At 43.4% G+C, this 19,292-nt stretch overlaps 1 protein-coding gene across 1 annotated transcript in view; it reads right to left on the bottom strand.

Moving 5' to 3' along the window:
• The window catches only part of LOC121869478 (exostosin-1-like), a 40,727-nt gene that overhangs the window by 10,244 nt on the left and 11,191 nt on the right, over positions 1–19,292 (bottom strand). The window contains exons 2-8 of the mRNA XM_042370831.1: positions 14,879–15,639; positions 7,188–7,389; positions 5,347–5,466; positions 4,984–5,135; positions 3,627–3,732; positions 2,457–2,729; positions 996–1,243 (exon numbers count right to left, since the gene is read on the bottom strand). Coding sequence (XP_042226765.1) covers positions 996–1,243; positions 2,457–2,729; positions 3,627–3,732; positions 4,984–5,135; positions 5,347–5,466; positions 7,188–7,389; positions 14,879–15,639 — 1,862 coding nt within the window. The remainder of the gene's footprint in view (positions 1–995; positions 1,244–2,456; positions 2,730–3,626; positions 3,733–4,983; positions 5,136–5,346; positions 5,467–7,187; positions 7,390–14,878; positions 15,640–19,292) is intronic.

The raw sequence follows: 19,292 nt of genomic DNA, 5'->3' as shown, positions 1-19,292 counted from the left end.
ACTTATAAATATAATAAGGTAATCAAAAGATATTTAACTGACAAAAGTTGCACAGAAATTAGATAAGTTCCCAGTTAAATTTAATCACTTATACAAAACATAATTTGAACAATTCACATTAAAGAGACCTACCGTACTAAATCCAGAGGGACCTGCTGGTCATTCATCCTCACACATAAACAAATTTGGTCATAACACCTAATTAAGAAGGGACTATTAAATAAGAAACTTAAATGGATAGACAGATGCACAGACAGCAATTTTCAGTGCACTTCTATTCCACAAAAAAAAAGGGCCTTCTCTGGTATTTCTGAGCAATATTAAACTACACACAAAACACATGAAGCTGCATCTTCCTAAATTTACCCCAGTTAACCCATGTCATCGAGATGTTAAAACAACCATTACTTCACACCCTCAGAACTAATTACTGAATTTATTACCTAAAACAAAGAAACAAGCACAATCTCTTTACCAGTCTATGCATTCTGGTTTCCTATTCTAAGATGTGATAGAGAAAAGACAAATTCTTCCCTATTTACTCTCATTCATTTTCTCTAATACAGTAAAACCTCTATATAATGGACTGCTATGATGTTCCCCTTTCGCAACACATCTCCTGCTGATCGTGCGGTGTGTCAATCATTCTATATATCACGCATCGGCAGTACGTCCATCCCTAAACACTGCTCTAAATTATACATGCCAGTCATTCAGGTACAGTCACAGGCAAAAGTTCCCTCCTGGTGGTGAAACCGAGTCACGGGAATGAGTCTCTGAGTTTACTTACCCCGACTTTCATTTGGTGAGAGTTTACAGGTTTTTTTTTCATTTGAGGTCGATACGGCGTCAGTCTGGGAGAGAGCAAACTTCTGACCCTGGCTGTACATTGCTACTTACTTCATGTCTATAGTACCCAACCCCATATACTGTCTCCCTCATGCTATCCTACTATTCCTCATCTTCGTGCCAAGTGACTCCACACGACCCAGTACCTCGCTTCCGAAGCGTTGTCCTTGTACTGTTTACGCTGGGTGAGCTTGATGGGCGGTCGTCTGGTAATGGAAGAAACCAGGAAGTTCATTAAGATGTCGTCGCAGTTTGAGGTGGTCTTGACCGTGGAGAGCAGACCTGAGGGGGCGTGGTGGGTGAACACGTGCTGCCAGTACCGGTGATACACGGCAGCGCCCGTCAACACCATAGAATACGAATTGGTCCATCTACTTGTGTAACTCCATCCCGCCTGAAAAAACTTAATTTGTTACAAAACCATTCCACTGTGCAGGGATGCAGCTACAGTATACGATTTCAAACTTTTTCGTGTAGCTATTACTAAAGACAACAAAGGTTATAACAACACGTAATAAAAGGAGATTCATTACATTTTTTCACTCGTATATTACCATAGATATATACTGTACATATTTGTCATTCACAAAAATACCATTAACAAGACTTTTAGACATTCTTACTGGTAGATCTTCCTTTATATAAAACAATTACTCAGTAGTAGTTGTGTCTACATGTTCACCTAAAGCTGAACATGTGATAATCCCTGAACACCTTCAGTCTTCTGGATCATACCTATTATTGACCTTATCTGAGTTCTTGTGTGGACTAATGGCCCACCCAAGTGTCAAGTAAATCTGCAAGCCTTATCAAGAAGCAAATAAAGTGGCATGCATAAATCCTCAACATCCTATGAATTTGTTTGTGTATAAAATTATGGTAGTTTGTGCTGTAAACATAGGGAAAGATTTAATTATCTGTAGTAACATTAGGTTGCTGGTCTTGTACTGCACAGTTGTAGAAATGTGTTCCTACACCACTGTGGTAGCCCGTGTCTCCAAACGGCAACATCACAGTAGTAGCAAAACTGTATCACTATTTATGAATGAATGGGTATTGGTCGTGTAACGACGGACGTGATCGGTGGATGGGTTTGCTATAGGTCATATAGGTTGGCCGTTTGGAGACACGAGTTACGACAGGGGGAGTAGAAACGCATTTCCGCAACCGTGCGTGGTAACGTGAAAACTACGAATGTGGAGATATTTGGTAAAGTGACAAGACAATTACTATCAAGTAACGTAAATGTAAAAATGAACACAAATTCAAACAACGAAATACACCGACACATCCTTTTTGCCGTGCTAGCTAAATCTTATCATTCATCTCGTAGGTTAAATATCAAGAGCAAATGGTGATTCAAGTTAGTGCTATCACTCAACACTCACTGTGCAGGAGTGTGTGACAGCTTGGCTATGTGTTAGGGTGCTGGGTATGTGCACATCAGTATTTGTACACATACAATTTCCATCAAATATTGAAAATGATGTAACAACCAACTGCACTGTACAATCCCAAAAACCTTGTATGTATTTAAAGTTCAGGAGTAAACATTCAAACTTTCAAAGGTGATTTCTGACTGAGGTATTGTGCTGCACAAGTCCTACCTTAGAATCGTCCCAGTGATGTGAGCGAGCCGGATACCCTACGATTCGGTCGGGGAATGTTCGCCATACGGTGAAGGCAAAGTCGAGTTCATCTGTTGTGAGTGAAACATCCTCGTCGAGGGAGAACACGGCATCGGTGGTAATGTGAGGGTGCGGGTAATGTCGGAGAGAGATGGAGCGCTCGGCCGACGCCACGACGTGTACTGGAACGTTGCCTCCTGGAAGACGACTCTCTGTGGGTGCAGCTTGACTGCTGGTCCACACTACTACAATCTGTAGAGGAAAGTCAAAATCTGTAGTAATGGGTAAAATCTGTAGCTATCTATGAATGGCTTTTATTTAATAAGTGTAATGCATAGTAATGTTCTTAAGAATTAAAAGCTCAAATCCTGTAATTCATCTGCCATACTTTAGTAAGGTGGTGGCCATCATGGTACAGGAGTTTGTTTTTGTTGAAGTTCTGGTATAACAGAGACCAGCTGTGTACACCTCATAATACATATTTTACCACAAAGATCCACAGTTCCCCGTTGCCTCACAGATAAAAGGGAGGGAAAATATTGATTATAATCAATTTCTAATATGATTCAGCTGAGTTACCATACGCAAATATATTGCACCAGTTTAGTTGATATTCATTTCTGCTTGTTGAAAGTTATATATATATATATATATATACTGTTTTCACAAGCTCACTGGACTGTTATTTGCCCACAAGCACATATGGAGACTATCTTGATGTCCTTCACCACTTGCCTTTGGCATGACAGGGAAACATTAATGTCACAGAAACCGTCTCAGCACACATACAAAGCTGTTTTATGACGTGTGTTTGGGAGGGGATACACCACACTATGACACTTTCAATTTGCAAAACATAAAGGAATTATAAAAAGCACTGTTCTGTATGTGATAATAATAAAACTACTTCCCACTGTGTTTCCTTCACTCAGAGTTCATCCTTGCATTTAATGGCATGACACAATGTAGTGATTCTCCCTCTGAACACTTTTCTCACTATGCTGACCATTAATCTCTAACATCTCTTCTGTGACAGAGAGACTTATGTTCCTCAACACAAAAACAAACATAAAAGTTATTTGGTATCAAGAGAAACACTATCAAATATTCCCTCAACTATCTGCAATAAGATTTTTCTAACACACTTACCCTTTCAACAAACTTGCTGCGAGCAATGTTCTTGACCAGCTTGTAGAGAGGGGTAGTGTGCATTGGACCACTACCACCGTGGCTTACAGATATCACTGCTGTATACCTAAGGAAGAAAGTAAAACTATTAACCACTGCCATAACCTATTACAGTACAGTATACAAAACACCAAATGACAACCACAGGATGAATTTAGTAATGCCCTGTAGTTTAAATAAATGAATTAGGCTGGATAGCTTCAAATATAGGTTGGATGGATATAACAGCGATAGGGGTAGGGTGTAAACGCGACTGCCCAGTATGGGCCAATAGGCCCGCTGCATTTTCCTCCATTCTTCTGTTCACTGTAATCAAACTTTACATAACTGTTAACTGTACTGTGCTGGAGCATTTAAATAATGACTAAACTGTACTGTAATTACACACTGTACTGTGATTTCTATTTTGTAACTGTTGCTCAACAATACTATACTGCATAATGTAGGTATGTACTGCACTGTAATTGTTCTTTATTAAAGAGAGAGAGTGAGTGAGTGAGTGAGTGTGTGAGTGAGTGAGTGAGTGAGTGAGTGAGTGAGTGTGTGTGTGTGTGTGTGTGTGTGTGTGTGGTGATGTGTGTGTGAGTGGGTGGGTGGGTGGGTGTGTGTGTGTGTGTGTGTGGGTGGGTGGGTGGGTGGGTGGGTGTGTGTGTGTGGGTGGGTGGGTGGGTGGGTGGGTGGGTGGGTGGGTGGGTGGGTGGGTGGGTGGGTGGGTGGGTGGGTGGTGTGTGTGTGGGTGTGTGTGTGTGTGGGTGGGTGGGTGGGTGGGTGGGTGGGTGGGTGGGTGGGTGGGTGGGTGTGTGTGTGTGTGTGTGTGTGTGGGTGGGTGGGTGGGTGGGTGGGTGTGTGTGTGTGTGTGTGTGGGTGGGTGGGTGGGTGGGTGGGTTTGTGTGTGTGGGTGGGTGGGTGTGGGTGGGTGGGTGGGTGGGTGGGTGGGGTGGGTGGGTGGGTGGGTGGGTGGGTGGGTGGGTGGGTGGTGTGTGTGTGTGTGTGTGTGTCACTCTCCTACGATAGTCTTCCTGAACTTTAAATGACACAGATCCCTGCTGTAGTGTCTGGTAATCCACCTACAGCACCCTCCAAGTCTACAAGTGCATTCCAATGATTGTGTATTTTTTTTATAGTACAAGAAATAATCTATAGTATTGAATGCTGATCTTTTGAGGTGTACATAACACAGACAAAACTTGTACAGCTGCAATAATTAACTGCTGTACCTTAGAGATTAATCTGTATAAACTAAATATGAGAGAACTTGAGATGAACAACATAATACTTAACTTTACTATACATGTGTGACAAATAAGATCAGCCATACCTTGTGCTTGGAGTCGTGCCAAGAGATGTCAGGTAGAAGGGGAAATGCGGTAAATAGTCGGAGAAAGTGAAGTTGACGGCCAAAGCTCCTGGGCTGGAGTTCCAAACGGTCAGTGGACGAGCCGTGTGTCTTCTCACTCTGTCCGCAACAATCTGTGAGTGTTTAAAGCATCATCTAGTAGCCTTTCATAACAATGTCGATTCCATTTTAGATGAGACTGTCACTAAAAGATTTTCTCTATTACTGTACTGTAATAAAACAATGGGAATATGATGATTGCGTAACTTAAAAGAACAGTTTAGAAATATAGTATAGAGGACACTTAAACAATAGGACTTTACCCCAAAACAACAAAATTCTCACCTCCATGGTAGAATGGACAATCTTTTGTATGGAAGAAAAGTACTGATTCCACATGAGTTGTGTTTGTTGCCTCATGTGCAACATCTGTGAAGCATTTACTGACCGCACCATGTCTGGCACCTGTTACAGTTTGACAATATTAGTGGAGAGAAAAAGAATAACAAAGACATTCAGGTACAACAGAAGGTATAAAAAAGATACAATATATAAGAGAGGGTTGGGACCAGTAATAGGCGTTCCCCCTAAACTTACACACCAAGACTCTGCAGGAAACTGTTGCACTTAAGTCCCCCTTATAAATAAGATCAACAGTTTGAATGGTACACCCAAAATGAGTCGACATATCCTCCTGGCTTTAACTTAAGGAGGACAGAAAATAATCCCTAGTCACCCAGCAAGTAGTGACCCTGTATGATGAGTAACACCTAGTATTGAACTCTACTGGAATGAGGAACCCGGGATATATCCAGGGCCGGTGCAAGATGATTTGGCGCCCTAGGCAAGCCTTTAGATGTGCGCCCCCTTGAAAGTTTTGATAAGCTAATGTAGGTACAGTAACCCATGACTACATTGTTTTCATCTTGTGGCTTTATTACTTCACCCATGCAAATAACCAATTATTGTTATTACATTAAGTCAATAAATCCTTGACGTAAACTTCAGAGGTCAGGTAACCTTGCCTCATCCCGACAAAGGCAGGGAAGGGACGGCTCAGCCGCCCTGGCAGTAAGGGAGGGGAGGGGATGGTGGGGTTGGGAGAAGGGTTCCTCAGATGTCAGCCTTCAGGTCACTGCTCGACAGTTCTCCAGGCCGCCAAAGATAAGGACCCGGGTTAGTCCCTCCGGGGGGTTAACGAATAATATTAAAAAAGAAAACACAGTCGGCTACCGTCTACCTACCCTCGCCTCCCTCCGACCACCCCCCCTTCTAACATCCTGCCCCGACCCTCCACGGCTCCACCACAGTGTCCACCACAGTTTTCCCTTCATTTTTAATTTTATCCAAGTTTGCCCTGAATTTGTGGCGCCCCCAGATGTTGGCGCCCTAGGCGATCGCCTAGTTCGCCTAGTGGGTAGCGCCGGCCCTGGATATATCTTTCATCTGTAACCGAGGACAGACTGAGGAACCAATACCCTCCCTCCTTCCTTACCCAAGGATACATGCACAACAGTTCAAACAGAGGATGGATTATTTTTGTAGTCACCATCTTGAAACAGGTAAGTGCCATCACACTTTTGAGTCTTATTGCTCTGGGATAAAGCACTGACACACTCAGTCCTTGTTCCATCTATTAACTACTGAAAAACTCTCAGGGTCTATGAACCAGTGAGCTGATGGTGGGGTCCAGAAGTTACCCACTAAAATATAATCAGCTTCTGGGCTCACAGTACAGTAATTACTCGTCCAAATGATATATAAAAAATTGAATTGATATGAGGACACTTAATAATTAGAATTAATTATCTAAATTTCAACATTTCGACCACAGATCACAAACCAGTATGTTGAGGATGACCGATACTAAGATTTTGAGCTAAAATTATTTTTTCGACCCAAAAATATTCAAGGGTTCCAAAAAAAAATAAAATTTGCCCAAATCTCAGTATACAGTAGGTCGTCCTTGACATGCTGATTAAGGATCTGTGGTCGAAATGCTGAAAATTTGATAATTAATTGTCTTAATAGTACCCTAAGATTATGAAGTTTTGATAATTATCCTAACTGATATGAGGACACAATCAGTATTAATTATCAAAATTCCGACCACACCGATTAAAGTATTTTCATGGCCTTTCAACAAACTACCATGCCTATACATCCAGTTGGGTTTTTCTGCTTACCTGCAGGAGCAGTCTCTCATCTGCACGTATAGTTGACTGACTCCAGTCGATGACCTCACTGAAGGGTAGCTCCCATCCATTAGCCAGCAGGACGGGGATACAACCTGCCTGCAGCACCTCCAAGAATCGGAAAGAGCCGAGACGTCGACCGCGGGGCACCAGGCAGAAGGTGGAATTCCGCATCAGGACCTCGTAGTCGTATCTAAAATTAAAGATTAAACATTAGCATCTTGGTAGGTGAAATAAATAATACACGACTAAAATAAACACAAAATCTAAAAAAACAACAACAGCACTTTCCAAACACGACATATTTTGCAGGCAGCAGACACACTTTGCAAGGTCACCAAACAAAACCACCTCACTTATCTCACGCTGTTGGATGGGACTTCCTCACGCTCTTGATTCTTTTATTGTCGAATGTCAGGGCCCACTTACTTCTCTTTAACGCCGACTACTCTCATTCTTCCTCCACTTCACATTCTCTCTTGTTCTTGCTGTTTATACTTCCCCTTGTATTCTGTCCTCCCATCCTATCGCAAGTTTGTATTTGTTTTTCTTTAATTCTTGGATCTATTCTTTATCTTACAGTTATTGTAGGTTTATTTTGATACGTTTATCCTTAACTTCCTGAACTGAAAACACTCTGGCAATGATTTTTTTTCCAATTGATTCATTTGTTTTTCTCTTCAACCTGCATGCTGATTATTGCTTATCAGTCTCCCCTCTCCCCCCCTCTTTCTCTCATATTCTTGACCATCATCTTCCAACAATATTTCATAAACCAGGCCAAGTTTATTATGACAATATAACAAATAAACATACAAGGAGAGCATCATTGTCTTTGAGTGTTTGTATTACAAGCGCCACAACACAAAAAAAAAATACCCACAGTAAGCAAAGCCCAGATATTTAAACATAAGACACTCACATGACCTACATACTCTACCCACGCACGCTCACACACGCACATGTAATGGTACGTTCAGTGGGCCAATGTATGAATATGACCTCTTTCTTTTTTTACACTTGGTCACTATTGCATCCATATTTCAGCTTCCTTGATCATATGGTGCCCGAGGTATCGCCCAGACCAAACGTCACCAGAACATCATCAACGATCCAACCAATCACCAACGAAGCCACATAACAATAACGTCATTAGCGATCCAACCAATCACAAATGACGTGTAACAATGACGTCATCAATTTAACCAATCAGTGGTGATGGACAAAGAGCCATTAAAAACATTTACAGGCAGGTGGTTAAATAGCTGTCAAGTAGGTCTCTCTCTCTCTCTCACTCTCTCTCTCTCTCTCTCTTCTTTCCTTCGTGTCTCTGCAGGTATGGAGGAACAGGTGTGTGAGAGGCAGGTGTGTGAGAGGGAAAGGTGTGCGACAGTGTGTGCGAGACAGGTATAAGGAGACATTCGTGAGACATATATGAATTAAGGAAAAAGAATCAAACACAAAATAACAAAGGAAATAAAATACAGAGAATTTGATGATTAAAGTCCTGTTTTGACGTACACAGAGACAGACAGACAGACAGACAGAAGGAAAGATATACTGTTAGACAGACATCGATATAATACTCGAGAGAGAGAGAGAGAGAGAGAGAGAGAGAGAGAGGTCACCATTAACACCGAGAGACTCACAGCAGACAAAGACAACCCCAGATGACTCACCAATCCAAGGTCACCACGCATGATCATCCACCCCCTCCCCCATCCTTGCTCCCTCACACACAAGACAGCACCAAAATATCTCTCAGGCACCACCGTAACTAGATGTGTTCACCGGCCACAGGAGACACAATCACTCGACAAACTCTTCGGAAAGATTCTCAAAGTCGGTTTTATGGCGTTAAGAAAGACTTACACTTAAGGAGGATAATTTAGTTGTTTATCTTTTCAGTTAACGACTTAGGACTGGTACATGGGTCTTTATTAACGAGGGTAATTTATCGTTTAGGGTACTGAGTTAGGAGTCAGGTGTCGGTGGCTGGTGGGATGCGTGGCTGTACGCTGGTTGCACCACTATTGACCAGTATTGATGCTATCACCATTATAAGCTGCACCATCATGTTATGGGTTAACCTTGCACCACCACCACCACCTGACCTCGCATCACCACCACCTGACCTTACACTACCACCCCAACTATTGGTTCCCGAGGTGACTGGTTGGTGTTTTGCGTTATGGAAGTACTCCTCCTCCTCTCCCTCCCTCCCTCCTTCCTTCGCAGCCTGACAGTGATAAAATGGATGGACTCGAAGCTTCACACAGGAGAGTTTAACCACTAAATCATCACATTAAGGCGCGTCATCAACATATTCCTCCACTAAATTTCTAGCCTCAAGTTGTCACAGTGAGGGAGCGTCAACCCCTCCCCCCTCAAGTCACTGCGTCCGTGATTAACTCAGATTTCTCGTCTTTAAACAACAGTCCTTGTCCATATCTACGGACCGACTAACTAGGCCAGGATTCACGGAGATACGAATGTTAATATTGTTCTCACATAATTTAGGTTGTAAATACGTATATTAATTGTTCATATGTGAAAACTATGGCCGCCAAAAAGGCTTCGACCCTTACACTGAGATACTACCGTGCTGTGTTTATCATCTCTTAATAATCAGGACCCTAGAATATACACGAGGTGTGAGAAACAACACACAACAGGAGGGGGAGGACGACGGGGGATAAAACTGTTTGAATAAATGTAAGTTCACCAGTGGCGCCTGTGACGTCATCAGGATCAATCCGACACCACCCTTGCCCTCCCTCCCTCCACCATCCGGCCCTGAAGGCAAGCAAGCACTCACGACACGAAATTAAGCTCCAAGCACTGCCTTGTGCTGAAAAATTGCAGGCAGTTAACTTGACGCATTCCCGACTCTGATTCTTAGATACTCGTTTTTCTTCTCCCTCACACAGGAAGAGAGAACGTCTCTAGTTAGTGATGTTCTGTTCAACTTCGTCAACATTTTGCCTGTTATCGTTGTCTCTAATTGGATGAGCCAATTAGATGTCTTGTCACATCACCGTAAGTTAAGAGAGAAATTTAACGTAAGATTGTCCAAGATCCTGGACCCATGGTAAACTGGTTCCCTGTAGTCACACACACACACACACACCTGGTATGGATCAGCACAACAACGGCTTCTGATTGGCTAATTCACCAGCCAGAGAGACGTGGGAAAGAATACTGAGTGGCGTTGGATTTTATTTATAATACAATTATCGTGAAAGAAAATTAAGACTTAAAGCTCACTAAATAAAAACACCAAAATCAAATAACTATTTTCGATACTAAAATCATTTAATAATTATTCATATATGCACTGAAATAGTAAATGTGTACGTTGGTCAGCGAGGCAAAATATTTTCAGTCATATTTTGTGTAACCTAACCTACCCCAACGCAACTTAACCAAACACTAACCTAACCAAATCTCAATGTTATATTTCTCATACTTTTATATTTTAACCTCAAATTAACCTCTTAGGAACATTTTACATCCTCAGGTAACGACAAAAAACCATCCCTACGAATATCTGTGACAGGACCCTAGGCTTGGCTGACCCCTACCCCATACAAGGCGCGGTAAAAGACGTATTTCACAACCATTTTATTGGCCAACAAAGAAAACGTTCCCAAGCGAGAATAGAGAGGACTAACTAAATTAAACCTGGCAGTAATACATTTTGTCACTTTATATAGACACTTGAGTTATTTAATGAGTTTGTGAATATATTAAACTTAGGTGTTTATTTGTTTTAATATAATAATAATAATAATAAATGATAATACAACTATTTATTATTATTATTATTTACTGAGAATAGAGCAACAACAAGAAACTTCATTATTTACACAAGACAATACAAAAAAAAAAACACAAAAGCAAACAGGGGATTCCAACCCACACACCCCACGTGACTGATAGCCCATCTTGCCCCCACCACCACAAGCAAGCAAGCACATCATCCCGCCTACATAAGACCCAAACTCCCACGGTAAACACCCAGGTAAGCGACCATGGGGGTGGGTGGGTTGGGGAGGGGGGATAATGGCGTGGGTCCTTCCTACTATGGGCGGCTGGAGCTGGAGCCGCCCACCATATACAGGGGAGGTGGAGCCATCGCCAACACTTCTGCCACGCCTACTGCTAACTGACTGGGTGACTGGCTGAGTAGGAGACTGACTGACTGGTAAAGGAACGGGTGTAATGGAATGGTAATGAAGAGGAGGAGGAGGAGGAAGGGGGGAAGAGCAGAAGGAAGAGGAACGAATAGAAACACTAAGAAACGGAGGAGAAAAAAAAACGAAAAGACGAAATGGGAGGAGGAGGAGGAGGAGGTAGGAAGATGAAGGGAAAAAGGTGGAGGAGAAAGAGTAAAAAGAAGAGAAGGAAAAAAAAAGAGGAGAAGAAGTAAGAGGATGTAGTAACCTTCACGCCACAAAAAATAAACAAAAACAATAACAAAACAACAAAATGGCCACGTTACCAAATAAGGTGATTTAACAAAAGATAACACAAGAGAAAAGTAAAGTTATCTGATGAAGAGGAAATTATGTAAACTTTTCTGGCAGACGATTACCCATAAAATACTGGCGACCTCATCAAGTCAGTTCTCTGGTACTGGGAGAGAGGGAGGGAGAGAGGGAGGGAGGGAGAGAGGGAGACAGGGAGGGAAGGAGGGAGAGAGTGAGGGAGGGAGTGAGATCATAAACTAGGATTCTCAACACCAATCTCATATAGTATCAAGAAGTTACAGTTCCAGCAACACCTTTCTGAGTACTAACCAGCAAGAACTGACCCAGGAACACGTATACTCCGACAGCCGTGAATCTATTGTGATGACGGACTACCATAAAGGTCACACTGGTATTATTTATCACTGCACAAGTCGTCAAGATTTTACTGTGGATGCTATCAAGCTGTACCGAAGGAGGAGGAGGAAAGAGAAGAGGAATAAAAAAGAAGAGTAAAGAAGAGTAGGAGAAGAAGGGGGAGGAGGAGGAAGAAGAACAACCTACTCACACGATGAATCTTCCTCAAGTCCTGATAACTAAATGACAGATGGGCGACAGTCGTCTCCTGTCTGCACTGTACACAAACACAAACGTCTATGTACCAGACAGCCTTCGGTCTTTTAGATAGCCAAAAGAAGATCACGACTGGATGGCCCCCTCCTCACCCCCCTCCAACACCCCGACCCCTAATCTCCCCCCTCCCCTCCCTACGCCTTCTCTCAGTGAGGTATCTAAGGGTCTCCTAACTGACTGGTCTCTCTACCTGCAAAGTGAGAGATGAGATAAAGGTGAAGTGTATTGCAACAAGGTGTCTACTGGCCAGACAAAATAAAATTCCTTGATTTTTTTTTCAGATTTTCCAGACCAGTAGACACGCTGTATAGGTGTGTTAACTACCTATACTGAAATTTTGAACAAAATCCATTTTTTGGCCGAAATGACAAAAATTGTAAGTCTATAGCCTTAAAGGATTTTTGGCCAAAAATACTTTTTCTCTCTGAACTAAAATTTAATGTGCCTAACTATTTAAGTACATCCAGAATAATACACAAGCACCAAGAAATGACCTCGAAAACCCATAAGTGGCGAGTAATTAGCATTGCAAAAGTAATTAAAATATTCTAAAAATCATTTGAACATTTTCTAAAAGCCATTTGAACAAGTTATAATCAAGATATAAAATTTTGGTTAACAGATCCTTAAGCAGCACATTCAGGAGTACCTACTGTTAAGTCGAGAAGTCATTACCACAGTTCCTTCTCTATACCCTTATGTGGTAGGGTAGCGTGGGGGGGGGGTATAGGTTGTTTGTGGTAGGTGGGGGGTGATGGTGATGTTTGGTTTGGTGGCACGCACGCACACACACACACACACACACACACACACACACACACACTTCCCCCTCACCTCCACAAAGCCTCATTGATAGACTGCTGCCTCACCAACACTCAGGAGACATTAACACACAATATTTTCCCTCACAAAACTTTTAAATCAAACCTCCACTAATCCTTAAGGCTTCTAGGGGCTTAAAGTCTTATCAATCATTAACGTAACAATTCTAATCCCTTGAGAGAAATTTATTATTCAGAAGAAAAACAAGTCTTCAATGGTTGTATTTAGTAGAGAGATGATCCAATAACTGGCGACTACATGTAGATATTTCTTCAAGGAATAGACGTAGGTTGAATCATAGTCACAACCAGACTCACAGAACCTACGACACAGCGGTAGATTCTCAGCACACCTAACTCTCCCTCTTCAAGCTCACAAAGCGTATCTAACTGACGCACTGATTCAAGCTACAAGGATGGATTCTCAGAAATGCGTAATTCCGATTGTCCTCTTAAGATCAAATATGTTGTGGGGAGCAAGAGGCAAGTCGAAGGATGATGATGATGGATATAAATAACAGCAGTAATAAGAGTGCGGAGAGGGGAGGAAAGGGGGGGGGGGAGAGAACAGGGGCGGTGAGGGTATAACTATGTGGAGGGGATGTGGAGCGAAGGTGGAATAGGTGGACTAGTAGACGTTGTAGGTGAAGGCCAAACCTAACCTAACCTAACTCGACCCGATCTAACCTGAGAGAAGCGTGGTAGGCGTGCAGGCAAGTCGTGGACGTGAGCAACAGCCAATCATCATCATTCATAGTAATCAACTACCCCACTACACACACACACACACCGTCTTGATAACATTGTACTGCCCCGCCGACCATACTGAGTCACGGTTAATTTCCTGCTGGTGGTTATATATTACACACACACACACACACACACACACACACACACGGACGAATACCCATCACAGAGGACCAGGGTAGCTGACGAAGGCTGTCTGGTGAACGCGTTTCGTTTCTTCTGCACTTCCGTTAACATGAACATCATTAATAACACCGCCACTACTACAGTACAGTGCCTTGAGTATTGTAACGAGTGTCTTGTGAGCCAGATGTGTGTGTGTATGTGTGTGTGTGTGTAGCGGACCTTACACCCCTGGCTTCAACCCACACTGAGGCATTCCTTTTCACTGCCCATTCTCATTCCATAACTTCCATCACCAGGTAAACTTTGCAGGTAAATTCACCAGGTCAGCCTTTGCAGATGAAAACGCTCTAGGTAAACCAATAAACTCTCAAAGTAAACTCGCAAAAGTGAACCCTCCTCGTCAATTCGTCAGGTAAATTCATTTATTACCTATACACGTACAAAAACTCCTGAGAGACCATATTTAGGATTCAAATCATAAGCGCTGAAAACTATAAGGTAAATAAAAAAAAAACAATATCGAGTACATACGGATACCAATAAGCCTTGAAAACTCTATTAAAAAACTATAAATTCCCTATACAGTATCTGATAACGCGAAACAGGATTTGATTTCTTCTCCTGATGCTCATTTGTTTATTCATGGTGGCGTCTCTGGGGCTTTGCTGAAAACAGACAAAAGCGACGCGGTAATCGTGATAACCTATAGAGGATTCGTGATCTTTGTGTTGAAGATATTAGAAGAGGGAGGAGAGGAAGAAGAGGGGAGGAAGAAGAGGGGTAAGAGTAGGAGGAATATGAAGCATGAATTTAAGAGGAGGAGAAAGACAGATCACCAAAACACTCGCCATCAGTAAACAAACAAGCATAAGTAAGAGCAAACGAGAGGACATGATCTGGTGACAGTGGCGCTGGTAATGACATCACCACTCTCGTCACCTCACCACTATCATCATTACTGTCATCACCCATGTCACCACTCTGGACGGGAGGGACGGAGAACATGATGTAGGCCGTCTGGTCACTCTGGACGAGGAGGGGGGGGGTGACATCATTTGATTGACGATGAACACACTCTCCTGGTGCCTGTGTGAAGCTGAACACACTCTCCTGGTGCCTGTGTGAAGCTGAACACACTCTCCTGGTGCCTGTGTGAAGCTGAACACACTCTCCTGGTGCCTGTGTGAAGCTGAACACACTCTCCTGGTGACTGTGTGAAGCTGAACACACTCTCCTGGTGCCTGTGTGAAGCTGAACACACTCTCCTGGTGCCTGTGTGAAGCTGAACACACTCTCCTGGTGCCTGTGTGAAGCTGAACACACTCTCCTGGTGCCTGTGTGAAGCTGAACACACTCTCCTGGTGCCTGTGTGAAGCTGAACACACTCTCCTGGTGCCTGTGTGAAGCTGAACACACTCTCCTGGTGCCTGTGTGAAGCTGAACACACTCTCCTGGTGCCTGTGTGAAGCTGAACACACTCTCCTGGTGCCTGTGTGAAGCTGAACACACTCTCCTGGTGCCTGTGTGAAGCTGAACACACTCTCCTGGTGCCTGTGTGAAGCTGAACACACTCTCCTGGTGCCTGTGTGAAGCTGAACACACTCTCCTGGTGCCTGTGTGAAGCTGAACACACTCTCCTGGTGCCTGTGTTATGCCTAAGTAACATTTCTTTCTCCTAGATCACTATTACCAAAATTCTTCTCGTTGGCTTTAAACAAAATATTCCTCATCAACCATTACCTCTCTACCTGTCACAACCATACGTTCCATATGGTTTAAAGTCACATATAAAACACATACAATCATTACACATCCTCACTACTAGCTGTCACCAATTGGCCATCCTCCACGCGTGTGATTTGCAAAAGAGACTATTTATACGGCGTTGACTGGCGCTATGTGCAACTACAATAGAATCTGCATCACAAATTAGGAACATTTCAATATAGTTGTCCAATAATATTAACAAGGCCTAAATTACCCAAACTGTGTTTATATCACACACACTGTTATGTACACAAGTCATATAGTAATTCATCTAATGACTGGTTTAATAGGTCCACCCACAAGTCAAATAATTTAGTTAGGTTAAGTTAAGGTCCGATAGGTGGGTGTTTTAATGACTGAGGCCCTAATTACAGACCCCATTTCATTTAGTGATAATTGTTCATCGGTCGACAATCACCACTACCACCAGGAACATGACCGACCACACCACGACTCCCCTCACCAGCATCCTGACCAACCCCCACCAGTATCACGACCTCCTCCCCACACACCACCTGGATACAACACCTGTGGACTCTAAGGTGTTATCCCCACATCGTCCCAGCCAACAATAGGGGTTCATATTACACTAAGACACGGTGTACATCTTAACGCAGCAGTTGCATTCAACCCCCATCAACCTCTGGTAATAGTTACACCACACCCCATCCCATCCCATCCCATCCCATCCCATCCCATCCCAGCAGCAATAGCAACAGGACCTAAGTATGATCAGTCGATAGTACGCGTCTAATACCCAATGCAGGGGGAAATGCACAGGAGGTATTGCAATTGAATAAGCGACAATGCAAGGAAGGTATTGCAACTGCATAATGCACACAGCGCAGGGAGATGTCGCAAAATACACAAGTGACTACACAATGCAGGAAGATATTGCAATTGCATCACTGACACACAATGAGGGTCAATAGTCAGGTAAAAGATGACAAGGTGGAGAACACAACGAAACAAGAAAGTGACATTGCAAAGAAACATCTGGTCAAGTAGGGTCTTTTGTGCAATGGAAAGCTCAACAATGGACGTCATATGAGAGACTGAAAGATGCTGTAGAAAAGTAAACAACTGAAAGAGATGGTGGGAGATAAATAGGTCAATGAGAGAGACAGAGAGAGAGATATGAGGATGAGAGAGACAGAGAGAGAGAGAGATATGAGGAGGAGGTAGTGGTATTGTTTACTATGGTAGATCATCCCACTTGTGTGTTGTGGTTAATATCTTTAAGGTCGAGTATCACTTCCAGTCCAAGGTCGAGTATCACTTGTTGTCACTCTCCAAGGTTCTAATTATCTGTTCTTTATCCTTCTCTTTTATTCATCTCATATTTTATTCTTTGTTTTATTATTTATGTCTGTCTGTCTGTCTCTTATTCTTTGTTTTGGGTCTATCTTTGTCTCCCTTCCTCCCCCATTCTGCCTCTCTTCACTTCCCTATCTCCTCGTTCTTTATTTTCTTCATTATCCTTCCTCTCTACCTTTTCACCCCATCTCCTCCCTGCCTCATCCCCCCTCAAGCTAATCCTCTCACCCCTCTCACCCTCTCCCCGTCCCCCTCTCACCCCTCTCACCCTCCCCTCGTCCCCCTCTCACCCTCTCCCCTCTCCCTGTCCCCCTCCCTCCCTGGACGTACCCTAAGACCTGCTATAGTGACCTTTGATATGAAGAGATTTTCATTCTCTCTATTGTCATGTTAATTCACCTCACGCCCACCCCTACCCACCTCTTAAGCCCACCCCGCCCACCTATTACACCTACCCTGTCTATTTTTTTTACGTCCACCCCGTCTAAATGTGCCTCCACCCTTCTTTCGCATCCCTCCACATTCTTCCTCCACCCTTTTCCTACCTCCACTAACCACATTATACTCCACCCACCCTCCTCCCCTTTGCTATCCTCCACCCATAGCACCCTCCACCTTACACCCAATGAACTCCTCCACACTCCACCCTATAATCACGAACAACACCCTTCCTCCTCCTCCTCCTCCGCCCTCTATGACAACAAGCACACCCACACAACCATCCAAACATGTTCCATCCTACCCCCACCCCCCCCACCACTACCTTTCCTCCTCTCCTACCCATCTATACTTCCTCCCCCCCCCTCCTACAACCATCCTACACCCACCACCACTCACTCATTCCCACATCCACCCACACTCACGCACCCACTAACCCTCCTCACCACCACCCACCTACTCACCACCCAGACATACACCAGAGGTTCAATTCACCAATAACCTCGTGATATTTGGGATTAATATCGTACTGGTGACCTTTACTGGGATGTGGTGGGATTGTTGGGGTGTGGTGGGGGTTGGTTGGGGGTAGAGATGTGGTGGGGGAGTGGGTTAGGTGGGTGTGGGAGGGGGTCAACTGAGGAGGTCGCTTGAGGGACGCTTCGCCACAGCTGCAATATCTTAATCTCTGGGTGAAACTTCATCTCCGTGACTGTGGGAGTTACTAATGGTGACCCCGAGTGTTTGATAGGAGAGGATAGGATAGGATAGGATAGGTTGTTGATGTGACTTAACCCATATTCGTTCTCATCATAGCGGCGTTAGTGTAGTGTGGTGGGGTGGCGGGAAAGATTGACCATACACCCGGAAGAGTCTACAGTAAGAATCATTAAAAACACGTATGAACATTATCCGGGACTACAGTTATATGAAACGTCACTTAAAACTTTTTAATGAGATAATTAATCACTACAAACACATTTTAATTTCCTGGATTAATTCAAAATTTAGTTATGCATTATTTTTTGTGAATTACACCTGAGACCTTCAATTAGTGTACAGGTATGCTAGACTATAGGATGAACTGTAGGATTGAACATTATATCCTGAATTATCCTACACTACACGACCTAAGCACTACCAGATATCACACACACACACACACACACACACACACACACACACACAGCTGTGATGGTGAGCTGGCTAAAGCAATACAAGTCTCACAAAGTTAAATAAAGACTCTTGACCCAGTTAACAGTTCCTTAGTCTCTTATATCACGTCTGTTTAAAGGAGTTAACACAGGCTCCCCAGTACTGTTTATAAACGATGGGCGTTAACAGGATACAGTGTGTCTTTTGAACGGATTAAACAGGAGTTATGATGACTGTTTATACATGGTGGAGATATAACGGGAAGTTGCGTCTCTGTTTTAAATGAGTCAACAGGACCTCTTCAAAGTGTGTGTGTGTGTGTGTGTGTGTGTGTGTGTGTGTGTGTGGACCCTGACAACACTCTGAATAGCAAGATTAACTTCCACATGAGTACTTGTCAACAAAAAAAGGAATTATGTTGACAGGTTAAATGGACCCTTGTCCTAATGGGCCCCGCAGACATAATGGGACCCCAAGACCTAATAGAACCCCAAGACCTAATAGGACCCCAAGACCTAATAGGACCCCAAGACCTAATAGAACCCCCAAGACCCAATAGGACCCCAAGACCTAATAGGACCCCAAGACCCAATAGAACCCCCAAGACCTAATAGGACCCC

The sequence above is a fragment of the Homarus americanus genome, unplaced genomic scaffold (assembly GCF_018991925.1).
Source record: "Homarus americanus isolate GMGI-L3 unplaced genomic scaffold, GMGI_Hamer_2.0 scaffold23578, whole genome shotgun sequence".
Lineage (NCBI taxonomy): Eukaryota > Metazoa > Arthropoda > Malacostraca > Decapoda > Nephropidae > Homarus > Homarus americanus.
The sequence above is the reverse complement of the archived record's forward strand: the minus strand, read 5'-3'. Positions and strand labels throughout refer to the sequence as shown.